At 44.1% G+C, this 18,209-nt stretch overlaps 1 protein-coding gene across 10 annotated transcripts in view; it reads left to right on the plus strand.

The window, feature by feature from the left end:
• RBMS3 (RNA binding motif single stranded interacting protein 3) overlaps positions 1-18,209 on the plus strand; it is a 929,122-nt gene that overhangs the window by 323,150 nt on the left and 587,763 nt on the right. For 9 of the 10 annotated variants that reach the window (XM_068152893.1, XM_068152894.1, XM_068152892.1 and 6 more), the window contains one exon: positions 7,609-7,782. In XM_068152893.1, the coding sequence (XP_068008994.1) occupies positions 7,609-7,782 (174 nt within the window). The remainder of the gene's footprint in view (positions 1-7,608; positions 7,783-18,209) is intronic. The other variant, XM_068152903.1, reaches the window with a different exon arrangement.

Here is an 18,209-nt window from a genome sequence, read left to right on the forward strand (position 1 = left end):
TCCTTATGAGTAGATACAACATGAGGAGTAAAACCAAGCAAAGTTTCTCTTATGAATGTAAAATTTCTTTTCTTCAGGAGAAATCAGTTTTAAGCAGAGAAGCAATTCTTGTGAATTTCACTTGGTCTTTACACTGAACTTGCCTGCTAAGATACTGGTGGTGACAATGCTTTTCAGGAGGTGCATATGTGCACAACTTGACTGAAACCCAGCAGTCTCTTGCCTAGAGAACCATCAGGTAACAGCAACTTTTAATCACACCCAGGTCTTCCATAGAGGTTGCAAAGACAGTTTAAGGCTTTAATCTGAATTCTGTCTGGTCTGTTCTTTGGCCCTTTGGTATTGGCATGGATGATACCATGGCAGAAAAAGAGGCTGTTCACGTGCTCTTCCTCAAACTGTGAAGCCCTGATTATTTTTTTTTCAGGTCTCCTGCACACTCTCTGTGTGCAGGATAATGTACCAGGATAATAATAACTACAAGGATGATGTATCATACTTTGCACACCCCCCCCTCCCCCGTGCAACATAAATTACAGTGTTGAGTCCCTGGAAGTTAGGGCTGTTCTAACCAGAAAAGGGTGAAAACCATACCTGGTTTGTTTTCAAAGCCTGACTCTGTGGAAAAGCCTGGAGAAGAGGAGGCTCAGGGGTGACCTCATTGCTCTCTACAACTATCTGAAAGGTGGTTGTAGCCAGGAAGGGGTTGGTCTCTTCTATCTAGCAACCATCACCAGAACAAGAGGACACAGTCTCAAGCTGCACCAGGGGAAGTTTAGGCTGGAGGTGAGGAGAAAGTTCTTCACCAAGAGAGTCATTCGTCATTGGAATGTGCTGCCCAGGGAGGTGGTGGAGTCACCATCCCTGGAGGTGTTCAAGAGGGGATTGGATGTGGCACTTGGTGCCATGGTCTAGTCATGAGGTCTGTGTTGATAGGTTGAACTCAATGATCTTTGAGGTCTCTTCCAACCTTTGTGATACTGTGAATACAGTGAAAAAATACCAATGAGTGGCAGACTCTCTTTCTAGAATACATTCTTCAGGAGTTACTTAAGCCACTTGGGATCTATCCCAGAAAGGCTCTCAACTTATCATTCCTATTGGACACCAGCTCTAAGTAACTCAGCTGTAGTAGTTGTGCCCTGCAGACCTGGTTCCACTTCACTCTGCTCAGCAGGCTCCCCACCAGCAGAGTGAAGTGGAACCAGGTCTGCAGGGCACAACTACTACAGCTGAGTTACTTACAGCTAGCTCACGGAAACCATTGCTCTCCCACCTACCAGGAGAGGGCAGATGGACTGCACACCCTGGGTTTTGGCATGGTGTGCATAGTGCTCTGCTCCTGGATCTACTGGATGAGCTATAGCCCTGTATGTATGCCGAGATACGAAATATGGCCTCATCATTTTTCTGTGGTTTCAGTGGAATGCTGTTTCTCTCAGTTGATTCTGGTTTTTCCAGGTACAGCATACCGAGTTTCAATCCCATGTCTGGAAAAGCAGCATTTCTCTTAAATTTGGTCATGTCTCTGAAGTTTTTTTTCATAAAGGTTATGAGATAAACTTGATAAACTCAATGCCTGCAGTGGCCAAATATTAAAGGCTCAGTTCTTACTGAAACAGATGGAATCTGGTTCTAGACAGGAAAAGACATGAAATCTATAACGAAATATTATGTTGGGGAAAACACAGCACAAAATTCCTCTTTCCTGCTATTAAGACAGAGTTATCTGCAATATTTTTCCATGTTTAATTTTCAGAACACAGAAAGAAAAAAAGCAACCCCACTCTTTGCTTACACAATTAGTACAACCATTTGGGTCTCTCAGGTGGGTTTTCTGATGAACTGCAGATCTGGTTTGCCAGTTTCATATTTTCACTGTTAGTTTACTGCATAATGATGCTGTGTTGCAAAAGAATGGAGAGCATTGGGGTAAAAACCTGCAGATGCAAGAATGTCAGAAGTGTTTATTTTGCTTAGTGTCCTAGTTAAATGGTGTGCTGCCTTCACATAGAAACAAGGAGTGGCTACTAGTTCTTACATCTACTATAAATGTCTTTCAAAGTTGGAAATACTGCACCAGTAAAAAAAAATGCCACCATTTAACTTTTCCATAGTTTTTTGAACATAAAAATTGTTCCATAAATCCTGATCTATTTTTTCCACTGCTAGACTTCTTAGAAAATGCTTAGGTATATGAAACCAGCTGTGTCTGACATGGGGCATCCACAACCATCCCTCACAGAGGCACTACCACTGGACACCTGCCCCCAGTGCACCATTCCGCCAGTGCACCATTCCCCCATTTCCCCCAGCTCCCCCAGTTATTCCAGTGTCTTACCAACAAGTGCCTCTATGCTAAGCAGAGAAGACTGTAGAGATGTGCAGTGTTTGTTATTCAGAGAACGCATTGAATTCAACATATCAGTTTTTGGGGTCCCTGATCTTGAGTCCCCAACCACCCTAGGTTAGATCCATGAGGTAACTATGCCACCCTGGGACTTGGTGGCTGGTGGTACAGATGTCTGTCTTCTCCAGTGAATGGAGTGGAATGGAATGGAATGGAATGGAATGGAATGGAATAGAATGGAATGGAATGGAATGGAATAGAATAGAATTTACCAGGTTGGAAAAGACCTTTGAGATCATCAAGTCCAACCTATGACCCGACACCATCTAATCAACTAAACCATGGCGCCAAGCACCCCATCCAGTCTCTTCCTAAACACCTCCAGTGATGGTGACTGTACCACATCCCTGGACAGCCCATTCCAATGGGCAATCACTCTTTCTATGAAGAATTTCTTCCTAACATCCAGCCTAAACCTCCCCTGGTGCAGCTTGAGACTGTGTCCTCTTGTTCTAGTGCTGGTTGCCTGGGAGAAGAGACCAACCCTCACCTGGCTACAACCTCCCTTCAGGTAGTTGTAGACAGCAATAAGGTCTGCCCTGAGCCTCCTCTTCTCCAGGCTAAGCAACCCCAGCTCCCTCAGCCTCTCCTCACAGGGCTGTGCTCCAAACCCCCTCCCCAGCTATGGTCATGTGTTCCAAGCCCCTCACTAACTTCGTTGCCCTTCTCTGGACACGTTCCAGAAACTCAACATCTATCCTAAACTGAGAGGCCCAGAACTGGACACAGTACTCAAGGTGTGGCCTAACCAGTGCTGAGTAGAGGGGAAGAATGACTTCCCTGCTCCTACTGACCACACTATTCCAGGTCAATTTTTCTGGGATTGTCTTGGTGTATTGACTTTTGATAGGTTTTGTGCTTTTTTCACCAGGGTAAGCCAGCAGAAAAGAGAAGCTCTTATCGGGTCAGAAATAGTAGCCCTGCTCCAAAGCTGTTTAGTGTAGAGGCCTCTCTTTGCATGGCTGCTCACCATCCTGAGTGAGATTCTGAGTGGGATATGTGAGGTCTTTCTTCCCATCTCTGCATCCCAAACTATCTGCATGGGTAGGATGCCTGGTCTGAATGGCTCACTGTTTTTAGTGCTCCTCTCATGAGGTGGTAAGCAGGGTGGTGGAGCAGATAGGGGCAGTAGGGCTCATCTCTGTGCCTGGATTCAGTTCCAGGGGTGAACCATATCTCCGGCACTGTGGCAGATACGAGAAGGCATTTTGTGTGGCATACAAGCATTAAACAAAACTTACTTCAACAGGCAGAAGGTTGTTCAGCATCTGAGGCAGCCTGTTTTAAAAGCTGACTTATTGTTGCCTTGTTCTAATACAGGAACAGGTATTGTGTGCATGTCTAAGGCGCTAACAGCATCTCTCCTTACTATAGCAGAGTTCGCTGCCACAGTGAAAATAATCAGTAAACAATTATCACAGCTGAAAATGTATCATCACATCCCATCAGCCACAGTTTTTTTTCCACTGGTCCATACAATGCAGACACATCAGAAATAATAGGAAGCTATTGTTAGGATACAGCAGCTCAGTATTCACACACCGGCTGGGGATGTACTCATGAGGAGGAAACAAGCAGCCACACCTGAATACCTAATGCTTATAAAGGGGAGAAATATACATGGTATATACCTTATGGTTAAAAACCTGCTTGATCTGACCAAAACAAAGCCTAGCCTTCGTCTCTCATGTAGAAACAAGTCTACCAAGGCCCGGAAAGAGAGCGATCTGAAAGATAAGTAATATGTCAAAGGAAAGAAAACGCAGTTTCTGCTCCTTGGGGAAAGAGGGTGAAAGGGGAAGGCAAAAAAAAGAAAAGGAAGAAGAAAAAAAAATCCCCACATTAACCCCCTTCAGTTTATTTCTGGCCATAGCCATAACCTTTTTCCTTTGATTTGTCATGGTTTAAATTCATACAAAAAGATTTATTTCAGGTAAGTCCCTCTAACTGTAGGGGCAGATTTTTTTTTCCCCCCTAAAGCCTTTTTTAAGGACAAAGTAACCACTTGTCACACACAGTGACTAATGAGAGTTTAGTGTGGGTTTTAGGGTTCATTCATAGGCTTTGTGTTCAGCTAGTTGTAAGTGAAATCTTTAGAAACCACACCGCAGGAATCCTTTGCTTAGAGGTGGGGGCGGGAGGCGAATCTCTTGAGATATTGAGAACTGGTGAGCTGAAACTGTTCTTTTCAGGCTTCCTAATCGGCAGCAGAGGAAATAAACACATGCAGGAAGTCATTTGGCCTTTTCTTGAACTTAAAGTTTATACAGCAATTGATAACTGAGGCAAACTTTGTGCACTTAAACTTTTGCAAATTAAATGAAATAAAGATGGCATGTTCAGCCCATGCCAGTGTGCTCTGTCGTTTCTACAACCAGCTTATCTAAATACCCCATTCAAAACTGGAAAGATTATACAAGGTATATATTTTTACAGCTAGAATGTGTCCTGGAAATCTTTTCATATGTCTTCTCTCCATCGCCTTTTCCTCCTGTTTCACTAATCCTCTTCCAATGAAACTGAGCTGAAACACTGAAATGATAACTAAAGCCGTGTTTACTAAGCTGTTTTCTCTCCTTCAGCATCAGACTCTGCTCTTTCATCCTTTCCCTGACCTTCTCATAGTTTCATAGTTTCATAGTTTCATTCAGGGTTGGAAGGGACCACAAGGATCATCTAGTTCCAACCCCCCTGCCATGGGCAGGGACACCCCACACTAGATCAGGCTGGCCATAGCCTCATCCAGCCTGCTCTTAAACACCCCCAGGGACGAGGCCTCGACCACCTCCCTGGACAACCCATTCCAGGGTCTCACCACTCTCATGGTGAAGAACCTCCTTCTCACATCTAGCCTGAATCTCCCCACCTCCAGCTTCATTCCATTCCCCCTAGTCCTATCACTACCTGAGATCCTGAGAAGTCCTTCCCCAGCCTTCCTGTAGGCCCCCTTCAGATACTGGAAGGCCTTTGTCTTGCAAACACTTCAGGGTGAGGATGGTCTTGGACCACGTGAAACGCCTTGTTCAATGGTGGTCCATATTGATGGTGAATAAAATAGCATAGAATAGACCAGACCAGGTTGGAAGGGACCTTTGAGATCATCGTGTCCAACCCATCATCCAACACTATCTAATCAACTAAACCATGCAACCAAGCACCCTGTCATAGAATAGAATAGCATAGATTTAGCCAGGTTGGAAAAGACCTTTGAGATCATCAAGTCCAACCTAACACCCAACACCATCTAAGCAACTAAACCATGGCCCCAGCACCCCCATCCAGTCTCTTCCTAAACACTGCCCGTGATGGTGACTCCACCACCTCCCTGGGCAGCACATTCCAATGGCCAATCTCTCTTTCTGGGAAGAATTTCTTCCTGACATCCAGCCTAAACCTCCCCTGGCACCGCCTGAGACTGTGTCCTCTTGTTCTGGTGCTGGTGTATCACGTAGAAAAGCTGTCTTTGAGAGCAAGAATTAATGAAGGGTCATTCCTGAGTATTAGTTTTGAAATGGATAGTGTCAATTTACTAACAGGGGCATTTATAAGGATTTCTAAGACACATATTTTGTGTTTATATTTTTCAAGCTTTCACTGTATTGCTTGTGAGGTTACTGTGAATTTAATGCTTAAAAAGTAATTTGCAATATTTACAATTAGTTGGCAGAAATTTGCATGGGATATTAAGAACCTCTGCCAATAAAAAGCAAGCAAGCAAGCAAATGTAAACCTTTAACAAGATATGGAGGGAAAAGTGCATTTGCATGCCTTTGAAGACCAGCCTAAATACCTGCTAAAAATGCATCTATCTTTAATGCATGTTCTAGTCTGTTTGAAAATGGAGGGTGTTTTTTTACTGCCCTAATAAACCACCCTTATCACTGCAAGTATTTACTAGGAATATTATTTTCCCCCCAGAAACAAGGACTGAAGCAGATAACTGCAGTTAGAATAAAGTACAATGAGAGAAAGACAGAAAGGATGAAAGTGAATTTCACATCCAGTGTCAGATGAAACTATTAAATTAAGGGAGGTGATTCTCCCCTTCTACTCAGCTCTGGTGAGACCCCACCTGGAGTACTGTGTCCAGTTCTGGAGCCCCTATTACAAGAGGGACATGGACGTGCTGGAGCGTGTCCAGAGAAGGGCCACAGGGATGAGCAGAGGGCTGGAGCACCTCTCCTGTGAGGACAGATTGAGGGAGTTGGGACTGCTCAGTCTGGAGAAGAGGAGGCTCCGAGGTGACCTCATTGTGGCCTTCCAGGATCTGAATGGGACCTACAAGAAGGCTGGGGAGGGACTTCTCAGGAAATCAGGTAGTGATAGGACTAGGGGGAATTGAATGAAGCTGGAGGTGGGGAGATTCAGGCTGGATGTGAGGAGGAAGTTCTTCACCATGAGAGTAGTGAAGCCCTGGAATGAATTGTCCAGGGAGGTGGTTGGGGCCCCATCCGTGGGGGTGTTTAAGAGCAGGCTGGACGAGGCTCTGTCCAGCCTGATCTAATGTGGGGTGTCCCTGCCCATGGCAGGGGGCTTGGAACTAGATGATCCTTGTGGTCCCTTCCAACCCTGACTGATACTATGAAAATTAACTTCTTTAAAAATTAATTTCAGGTTTTGTAGTTTGCTTTTTCTCTTCTGCTTTTTAAATAAATTTAAAGTGTTGTGAAGTTTCAAAGCCTGTTCAGAAGGCTACGTATTTGAAATACAAGGGTAGTTTACATCTTTGCCTTACCTAGCCACTGGATGGGTTTACAAGAGAAAGATGCCTCAATATTGGCCCATTTACTGCAAAATGAACACAGCTGATCAGGAGCTCAATAAATGCCCTTTGATTCATTATAATAAATAAACATGGGAGTTTTAACTCTTATTGTTGTGCAGGATTGCACCCACTACTCATTTTCAGAACATCCCCTTATCTGGAAAACTTATCTGTTGCCCTTGTTAATTCATATCCCAGCCCAAAGTCTAACGGTCATCAGTCTGTCTTCTGGGCATTACAGTGACATAGCTCTTTCAATGATGCCTTTGAAGGTATCATTTTGTTTTGCTTTTCCCAGTTCCGTTCAGGAAACATTTGAGTTTGTTCCAGACTGTGTGGCAGTATTTATATACACAATGATGACACATAGCTGCATTGTTTGTGTTCTGCTCTAAAGGCTATTTTTACATTGCATTTCTTTCTTTTCTGATAGTCCAGCTCCACGGTGAGAACATACCAAAACAGTAAATCAAGAGTGACCATGAGCCCTGGCTTCAGCTCCCAGTGGAACAGCAGCCAACCTGCTTGGAATACATACACCTTTCCAAGAGCAAGCTTGCACTACCAGTCTCATGCTAGCTACACCTACTGCGCTGGACATCCTGCTGTAAGTAATGATAACCTTTTCTGCAGTTACCTGAGTGACCCGTGTGGTTCCCTGGGAAGCGGAGAGGCTTTTAGGTCAGTCAGTTCGGCACACTGCAGCAGTCAGCACAGGTCATGTGTACTAACCATAACTCTAGAAAATAGAGTAAGATGTAAATAAATGTGAAGTGTTTATGGCTCAGTAGAAGTGCCTACATTTTTGTACACTTAGCAGTCCTCTCCTTGCATGAAGTTACTGTTGTGGGCATGGTTTTTAGTGTCTGGGGTGAGTGCTGAAAAGCAGTACTATTGATGACCTCTTTTCTGTTTCTAGCGAGTCTGTTAACTGAATGAGTTGTTCTTTGTTTCAGAACTTTTCAATTCTGTGGGTGAGTTAGTGAAGGAAGGCATCTCTTCTCATCATTAGATTTGTTAAAATTCACTACTTTATCACCAGTGTGATCAGTAGTGAACATGAAAAGTTGTTACTAGTTTTCATGAGCTGGTGGCCAAAAAGAATGGGGTAAGGGGCTTGCTGTTGTTGTGTGTTTTAATTTGATAACCATGATAGGGTCACAACTGAAAGCTGATGGTGGGTTGGTTTTTTTTTGTCATATTGATGTAGCAGACTGCTTATAGCAGAGTCCTTTCATTCTTTTAGCTTCTGGTTTTGAAATACTCTGAGAGTTAAATGGGGAAGACATTGCTAGCATAAGCAATCTTCCTTTTTCCCCCTCCACGCTCTGTTGTGCTAATGTTTGTGTTTGAACTTAGCTTTGAATATTGTTAGAACTTCTTAAAGGATATACTATTTTAACATCCTGTCATGTTTATTGTATTGAATTTTTGCCATCCTGTAGTTAATTCCAGTAGGAATGTAGGGGAGAGTGCAGCTTTTACTGCATGGGAATTTGTGCTGTGCAATCTCATTGCAAGATCTTTCTGATTTGATTTAGATCTGCTACCTTATCTTCCCTGCCAACAGAGCTGTGGCCGGAAGTTTGGGTTAGGAATTGTCTCAAGCATAAGTAGGCTAGTAGAAATAAAGGAGAGAATACATTGGTAACATATTAACTCTTTTCTGAGGTGGCAAGGTCTCCAAATTAATCTCTTTATGCATTCTGCTGTTTGCACAATTCCGTTAGACTGCCTTGGAAAACGCCCCGTCCCTGGGGGTGTTTAAGCCCAGGCTGGATGAGGTTCTGGCCAGCCTGATCTAGTGTGGGGTGTCCCTGCCCATGGCAGGGGGGTTGGAACTAGATGATCCTTGTGGTCCTTTCCAACCCTGAATGATACTATGATATGATACTATGATAAAAACTGTTGTGAGGGAAAGAAGTTACTAACTGCTCCTTAACATTGATCATTTAGAGCAAAGGCTACCCTCTCTGTGAGTCAGGCTTTGACTCTACTGAGCATAAGAGCATACAAGAAGAATGCTTTTGTAAAATGATGTAAAAATCATGGCATCTTGGTACCCATGTGAACAAAAATATCAGTCAAGGCACAGGAGTCTTTTTTAGGTGTTTTTCCCTTTGCTTAGGCAAACTTGACGGTACCTCAACTGGAATTCTTGTATCTTTACATCGTTTCTTTTCACTGAGCACCATAATGGAGTCATTGGAAACAATACTTCAGTCTGGAAGCTGCTTTAGCTGACTGCTAGAAAATAGAGATTTCAGAATAGCTGGTGTTGCATAAACATTCATTCAGATGAGAAATGCCCAAAACAAGATAAATAACTAAACTGTTTCATTAGTCCTGCCCTCAGTGTCTCTGGGTTCAAAGGCACATTTCTTGGCTCCATGCTCATCTGAGGAGCCCTGCAGCAGGTCACCAGGCTGATTTCCTAGGCTGGTGGTAAGAAGCAGCAACAGGTAAGTTGCCATTGCAGTGCCTACCATTGGGATCACACACTTTCACATACCTTCCCTACTTTTGCACCTTCCAAGGCTGAGGCCATAAGAGATGCCCACGCAAACTCCAGCAAACTCAGCTCCTCCCTCCTGCAGCATCAGATGAGGGTCAAGTTTCAAAGAAAAAAAGCAATGCCTTAATATTTGCTTGAGTTGCAGGGCATATATTAACATTAGAGTAAGTCTGGTTCCTGTTTCTAACATAGATTTGTTTAATCTGGGCTCAAGCCAACACTTTTATGGCAAATGACAACAATAAAAGCAAGATACAGAGGAGCTCCTTTATTCATGAATCTTCCCAATGTAACATGCTCAACTGGATCTCTACTGTACTTCAGAGGATTTTATCTGCCCTCATCTGACACAGGTTTGCCAGAACAAGCTGTAGGTTTTATTGCTGTATGAAGCTCTTTCTGCAAAACTCCCACATGAAATATGTCTAAAGATCATTGTAGTTTCTTGACACTTCGGAGGCTAACAAACTTACAAGTACTTTGCAAGTTCAGGGCAGACAAATGTCAGGGAGTTGGATCTGGCCTTGAAGTACTTAAAGGTTTATTAGTCCCTGGAGGAAGAGCCAAGTGAAAAGCTTTGGATTTCTCTACTGTTTGGAGAAAAGCTGAAGGGGGCAAAAAAGATTTGTGATAATTGGGCCAACTGTAACTAAAAAAATAAGAATCCTCTATTTTCTTTTATTTTTCCTAAATGAAAGGAAAAATATCATACAAAGGGCACTGTTAAGAGATCCTTATGACTGTTCCTGGGAAATAGTTCTGAGCCAAAGGTGAGGGTTTTATTTTGTCTGAGAGCATACTCTGCATCTCTCATCCATAGTGCTGTAGTTGATTAAAAGCAGTCCTTTCACACTGGGAAATAAAAGAAAAGGAATTTTGTTTAAACAGAGTAATTTTTCAGTTTGTGGAGTTATCTAAGGGAAAAAAAGACTGCATATCATCCTAGTCAGCAGTGTAATGCAATTCTTGAACAACAAATGCTAATTTCTCCTAGCTACACTGGGAAGTAGGATGCCCTGCAGGATCTGTGATACTAATATGAGTGATAGGCCCTTGCAAACTATATGATGACTTGCTTTTGATATTAGGGTCTAGAAGGTCCCCTGGCATTCACATGCAGAGGCTTGAAGACAGAAAAGTGCAGCATGTAGTGCTCAGAATAGGAGGAGACACCTAGCCATCTAACATATGCTTTTGTCGTGAACTTTCTCTTGAACTTTCTTCACACCAGGAAGGGAAGAAGGAAAATGAAAATTAACCAAAGTACTTCTGATTATCCCCAGTGGGCAAAATAGGAACAATTCTTTGAGCACTTTTTGTGGAGGTTTGCTTCCCATGCTTTTTCCAGTGTCTCAAAGTCTCAGTTTCCTTTTCTCTGCATCTTGCTGGGAAGATGATAGATTTTCAGCAGATCTTAGGAAACCTTGTCCAGTAAATTCTCTCTAGCAAATTACTACTTAGACTGAGCTGTAATTTGTCAGAAGTGCATGTGTAAAGTGGGCAAACACAACACAGATCTCATCTGCTTTTGACTTCTGCAGTTAAAACTGTCTCTTATGTCTGTCTTGAATATTCATCTTGCAGTGGCAGATAAATACCATGCTCAGTTATGGGAAGGAATTTGGCAATATGGTGCTCTTTCATAGAATCAATAAGGTTGGAAAAGACCTCAGAGATCATTAAGTCTAACCTATCGCCCCACACCTCATGACTAACTAAACCATAGCTTCAAGTGCCACATCCAGTCCCCTCTTGAACACTTCCAGGGACAGTGACTCCCTGGGCAGCACATTCACGTGGCCAATCACTCTTTCTGGGAAGAACTTTCTCCTCACCTCAAGTCTAAACTTCCCCTGCCACAGCCTGAGACTGTGTCCCCTCGTTCTGGTGCTGGTTGCCTGGGAGAAGAGACCAACCCCCACCTGGCTACTACCTCACTTCAGGTAGATGTAGAGAGCAATAGGTCTTCCCTGAGCCTCCTTTTCTCTAGGCTAACCAACCTCAGCTCCCTCAGCCCCCCCTCACAGTCCCTTGGGATGATGAATTTAGATGTATTAGTTACTTCATGTGCATGCCTGTAGCACGTGTGATGTCTTTGCATTCCTTATCTAGATATGTAACTCAGCATATGTAAGACATTATGCCAGAATCTATTCTGCTCTCTAACAGGATTTGGTCATGCTCCACTAGATCAGTGACAGCCTTCAAAGCATGATTGGTTAAATCTGTAAAGTTATTATTTGGAGCTCTACAGATAATGTTTACAAGCTGTTATATCTGAGATGTCATATGTGGATCAGACAATCAGTTTGCTGAGCAGTACTTCTGTCCCCATTCCAACAGCCTGTCCCCACACTTCTTTCTGCTAGCTTCTTTTAACACATAATTGCTTCTGAAATGGTGGTGTTAGTGAGAATGTGCAAAGCAGAACTTAAGTCACACAGAGCTATTTGAGATACTGCTGGCCTTCTTTCACTCAATTCTCTGAGCCCTAGTAGGATCCCCAAATTGTTCATGTTAGGCATCTTAAGACTCAGTAAAAGGAGCTATAGCTCCCTTTTACACTTTCCTGCTGACAGTCCTTGGATAGAAAAGCAGAAAAAGTTCAAGGTTGCCAGTGTGGGCAACACCAGTGGAAGGCTCTAGTGAATTGTCAGCACGATGTGGCTGAAGAATTTCCAGTGGCAGGTAACTCACTCATTGCTGATGACAGAATTGTGGGACTGCAGGAATGGAATGGAATGGAATGGAATGGAATGGAATGGAATGGAATGGAATGGAATGGAATGGAATGGAATGGAATGGAATGGAATGGAATGGAATGGAATGGAATGGAGCAGAACAGGTTGGAAGAGACCTTCAAGATCATCATGTCCAACCCATCATCCAACACCATCTAATCGACTAAACCATGGCACCAAGCACCCCATCAAGCACAGCTGTAGTGCTTTGTGTAAACTGACTGGTTTGACCACTGCCACACAATTGAAATGACATCTGTACTGAGCTCTCTTTGCTTGACTTTTTGAACAACTTCTTTTGTATACATTTGTAACATTAGAAAAGCTGCCATTTTGATGTGATTAGCTAACACATTTAGGGACCACCTGAGAATGTGAGACAGTTATTGATTTATATGTATAGATATGTGTACATATATACAATGCTTTAATTATTACTTATTTTTATGAATATTAATGTACACAGATCCTGGTTTTGGCTAGCATCCTTGATGTAGGAACTTTCTCAATGCTAGGCTCATCTTGAGTGTCAGTCTCTTAGTCTTCTGATGTGCTCCTACCATCTGAAATGTAAAACTAGTTAGGGAACACATCCTTGTGAGTGTAATATCCTGCTCAAAATTGGTGGTAGAGCACAGAAATAAAACTGACAGATGCAATATATTGATACATGCCAGGTTCTTGAGATAGACCATAGATGATGTGACCGACACTAAAATGCAAAGGTAATGTTTTAAGTATCATAGTATCAGTCAGGGTTGGAAGGGACCACAAGGATCATCTAGTTCCAACCCCCCTGCCATGGGCAGGAACACCCCACACTAGATCAGGCTGGACAGAGCCTCATCCAGCCTGCTCTTAAACGCTTCCATACGCTTGAGACGGGGTCTCAACCACCTCCCCGGACAACCCATTCCAGGGTTTCACCACTCTCATGGTGAAGAACCTCCTCCTCACATCCAGCCTGAATCTCCCCACCTCCAGCTTCATTCCATTCCCCCTAGTCCTATCACTACCTGAGATCTTGAGAAGTCCCTCCCCAGCCTTCCTGTAGGCCCCCTTCAGACAATGGAAGGCCAAAGTAGCAGCTTTGCTTAAATCCAGGAAGTGTTCAATACATGTAGCATTGGTGTTCTATTCAAACCAGGTCTTTATTTCTCTAGAAATATAAGTAGAACTGTTCAGCATTCCAGTTTATTTTTTTAAATACCAAGATCTCTCCAGTGAGTAATTCTGTTGTACCTCTTTTTAACAAATGAGACCATGGTAAGAGCTAAATGATTATGCAGTATAACACTGTCTTTTATCATCACTAATTTCCAAGATAGCTGTTTAAACAGAAGCTGTCACTTTCTGATTTGTCTTGATTCTCCTGTCTGATTCTTTTTGTACTGTCACAAACAGTGGGTTGTGGATTCATGGAATAGAGCTGATGTGATTAGAGATGAAGAAACTTCCTTTTACACGTGAAGATCCTCATAATCAGCAATGATGGGAAAGGAAATAAACAGTACAGTAGGCATGAATTGGTAATGTCTCTCTAAGAACCTCTCAATTTGACTTGAAGTCCTGAAATGCCAATTTTCTCTGTCCATAACATGAATCCATTCTTGCCATCAAGGGCCTTTCATGTGAGATTGATCCCTACCATTCTGCAGCCAGTATTTCTTTGGTGCTACTGGCCATTGTCACTATAATTGACACAGGTTTAAAAGAAAATTGAATTGGATCCAAAGACTCATGCAGTGTTGAAGGACCGTTGAGGAAAACGTCTGCTATGTGACACTTTGGTCACAGTCTTTCAGCATATGAAGTGTAAAGTATGCATTTTGATCCTCTAAAGCTGGTGATGACTTTTCAGAGAACACTTGTAGCCCTGGCTTCAGAAGCCCGTTAGTTAATCTGGGGAAATATCAAGTGTGGGCTGGAGAGAGAGGGGAAAGGGAATTTCTATCCAGCAGGAAAAGAAAAAAGGTTTATCACCAGAAGCTTTTTTTTTTTTTATGTAATTGATGATATCATAGTTTCATAGTTTCATAGTTTCATTCAGGGTTGGAAGGGACCACAAGGATCATCTAGTTCCAACCCCCCTGCCATGGGCAGGGACACCCTTATCCAGCCTGCTCTTAAACATCCCCAGGGACGGGGCCTCAACCACCTCCCTGGACAACCCATTCCAGGGTCTCACCACTCTCATGGTGAAGAACCTCCTCCTCATATCCAGTCTGAATCTCCCCACCTCCAGCTTCATTCCATTCCCCCTAGTCCTATCACTACCTGAGATCCTGAGAAGTCCTTCCCCAGCCTTCCTGTAGGCCCCCTTCAGATACTGGAAGGCCACAATGAGGTCACCTGGGAGCCTTCTCTTCTGCAGACTGAACAGCCCCAACTCCTTCAGTCTGTCCTCATAGGAGAGGTGCTCCAGCCCTCTGATCATCCTTGTGGCCCTTCTCTGGACACGTTCCAGCACCTCCACATCCCTCTTGTAATAGGGGCTCCAGAACTGGACACAGTACTCCAGGTGGGGTCTCAGCAGGGCTGAGTAGAGGGGGAGGATCACCTCCCTCGACCTGCTAGCCACACTTCTCCTGCTGCAGCCCAGGATCTGATTGGCTTTGCGGGCTGCAAGTGCACATTGAGAGCTCATGTTGAGCTTTCTGTCCACCAGCACCGCCAAGTCTCTCTCCTCAGGGCTACTTTCCAGCCAGTCACTGCCCAGCCTGTATTTGTGCCTGGGATTGCCTCGACCCAGATGCAGGACCCTGCACTTGCTCTTATTGAACTTCATGAGGTTGGCTTGTGCCCACCTCTCCAGCCTGTCAAGGTCCCTCTGGATGGCCTCCCTTCCCTCCAGCATGTCTGCTGCACCACACAGCTTGGTGTCATCAGCAAACTTGCTGAGGGTGCACTCAATGCCACTGTCCATGGCACCCACAAAGATGTTGAACAAGACAGGTCCCAGGACTGATCCCTGAGGGACTCCGCTTGTCCCTGGCCTCCACTGGGACATGGAGCCCTTGACAGCCACTCTTTGGGTGCGGCCATCAAGCCAGTTCCTTATCCATCTAGTGGTCCACCCATCAAACCCATGTGTCACCAGTTTGGAGACCAGGATATGTTCCTTATGAAGTGAGGGAGCAAATGAAAGAGGCAGTGATTAAAGAAAGAATGAAAAGGTGACACCTCTGTTGCTGGGTGTCAGTGATAGCATAAAAAGAAAAGCTGTGCCAGGGAGGAGGAAACTATATGAAGAATTGTGGAGAAAGGAATATTTTTGATTGACAAGATATTGTAGCTAAAAGGTGCAATCACCTTAAGTTGATCACCTTAAGTTGATCACCTTAGTGATCAACTACAAATCCATGTGCTAACTGCTGACATAAATAATTTATGCTGTTTATCTATTGCCTCCATCTACAAGAAAAGAACCTCAAAAACATGAACTTCTTAGGCCACAAATGCAAACCACATTTTCACTGTGGCTTGGCTTCTTTGGAGAAGAGAAGGTGGAAATTTCAGACCCTCAAACAAATATGTCTCTTAATTAACTTTTCTCACCATCTGTGCTTTACTTATAGCTGAGGCAAGTGGTACCAGTGACTTGTGAGATTGCTTTCAATTCTGCCTCTTTAGGCCAGCTTTTCAAAGCAGCAATCACATGCAGTTAATTCCGATGAGATCAGCTTATCAGCTCAGCTCATTGTAGTGCTTTCATAACCATTCATGTGTGAGAGGCCATTAAAACTTGGCCAGGACTTAAAAAAAAAAAAAATAGGGAAAATAATCAGAAAATCCACAACTGTGTGTTGCTTCCAGCCTTTGAGCTGTGCACTGTATTTGTTTTGTGTTTTAAGCTTTGAAATGGAACTTCTGTGAAGCTTTGTAGGGAAAAGTAACCACTAATATAGGACTTTAGCCAGAGTAGTTGACAGGTGTTACCTCTGTATATGATGACGTATATGTAGGTAGTGCTGATAGCCCTGATAAATGTTTCTAATTATTATTGTTCAGTTTATTACTTAATCCTGAATAGGAACTGTGGGAAATTAACTACAATTTGTACCTTGTGTCCTGTGTTATACTGGAGCAGGTAACGCATGCTCTGTTAAGTAAGTATGCAGTATTATGCAACTTCAACTTCAGGAGCAATGGAATGAAGCTGGAGGTGGGGAGATTCAGGCTGGATGTGAGGAGGAAGATCTTCACCATGAGAGCGGTGAAGCCCTGGAATGGGTTGTCCAGGGAGGTGGTTGGGGCGCCATCCCTGGAGGTGTTTAAGAGCAGGCTGGATGAGGCTCTGTCCAGCCTGATCTAGTGTGGGGTGTCCCTGCCCATGGCAGGGGGGTTGGAACTAGATGATCCTTGTGGTCCCTTCCAACCCTGACTAATACTGTGCTGTGATAATTGTGTTAAACGCTGTCTGTGGCTCTGCAGTGGTACAATGCTGCAGGATGCAGCACGCCAGACCTGAGAGGGCTAATGTGGAGTGTGCGAAAGTCACTGCTGCTGAGTGGTTCACCCTGGCTGAGTGAGATTTTCCCCCTCTGGAGGACTTTTGGTGGATGATAATTACAGTCTGAAGTTGATTGCCCAACATCATAGAATCAGTAAGGTTGGAAAAGACCTGTGGGGAAGAGGTTATTAAATTTATTAATATGAAATATGAATTATGAAAAAATATTATTTTATTAATTACCAAACTATTAATAACCGATGAATCACCAACTTATATACATGTTCTAGTGCACGTTCGTGAAATACATTCCACAACTGGCTTAGTGTTATGATTATAACGTAATTGAACTATCTATAAACCCTTTCTATATTTATGTAACGAAGGGTGCAGTTCTGCCGCTTGGCCACTAGATGGAGACTCGGCGGGACGCGGGCGGCTTCTGGCTATATACAGCAATATTATAATCTTTCTATGCGTCAGCGCTTACTCTGCTAGACGCGGATACTTTGAACTGAGTGCTAGTGGGTGGAAAGCACGTGGACAATATTCAATCCCCTTCAGACAACAGGGATCGGTCCTGGTCGGGGTCGGTCCGTGGGATCGGCCCTCAGAAGTCGGCTCGCACGGCAGGGCGGGACGACGGTGGCCGGTAGGTGGGCTCGAACGACGGAAGCAGGCGAAGCTACGGGGGTCGGCCCAACCACGGCGGTTCTCGGGGCTGATGCAAACAGCCTCAGGGAGAGAATGCGGCTGCGTTAGGCGGCGGATTCTCTTTACCGAGCTTAAAGGAACAACAGGACTCTCGTAGTGGTCCCGGGTCCGGTGCAATACAAGCACGAACAATGTTCTGGTTTTCCCTGGAATTCACAGGGCTCAGAGCGGCACTCGGTATTGATCAAGTCCCTTCTCCCCGGCAACTGGGCAGATCTTACCCGCGGGGGTTGGTCCAGTCCTCTGGTGGCACGATGGGCTCTTCCGATCGGCACGACTGGTTGTAGCAATGCTGAGCTCCTCAGGCTCAGCGAAGGTCCTCCCTCTGGGCTTCTTCAACAATGCAGAGGCTTCCAGTATGCGTGCATGTATAACAGAAGCTAACAACAATAAGCTCAATGGCAAAGGCTGCAGCTCGAGAGTTACTCTCTCGAGCAAGGACAGAGACAAAGTAAATGAGGGGGCAACGTGTTCACCAACTGGGGTGATACTTATAGATTCCTCGAGGCTGGGCTTGACCAATGGGCACTCTCATAAACAACTGGCTTCAGCCTATAGAAAGCGTGAAGCTAGAATTATGCCCATACTTGGTGTAAGCACAAGCGCTGCAT

This window comes from Melanerpes formicivorus, unplaced genomic scaffold (genome assembly GCF_026170545.1).
Source record: "Melanerpes formicivorus ecotype bairdi unplaced genomic scaffold, bMelFor1.0.p_v2 SCAF_24, whole genome shotgun sequence".
In the NCBI taxonomy this organism is placed as follows: Eukaryota; Metazoa; Chordata; class Aves; order Piciformes; family Picidae; genus Melanerpes; species Melanerpes formicivorus.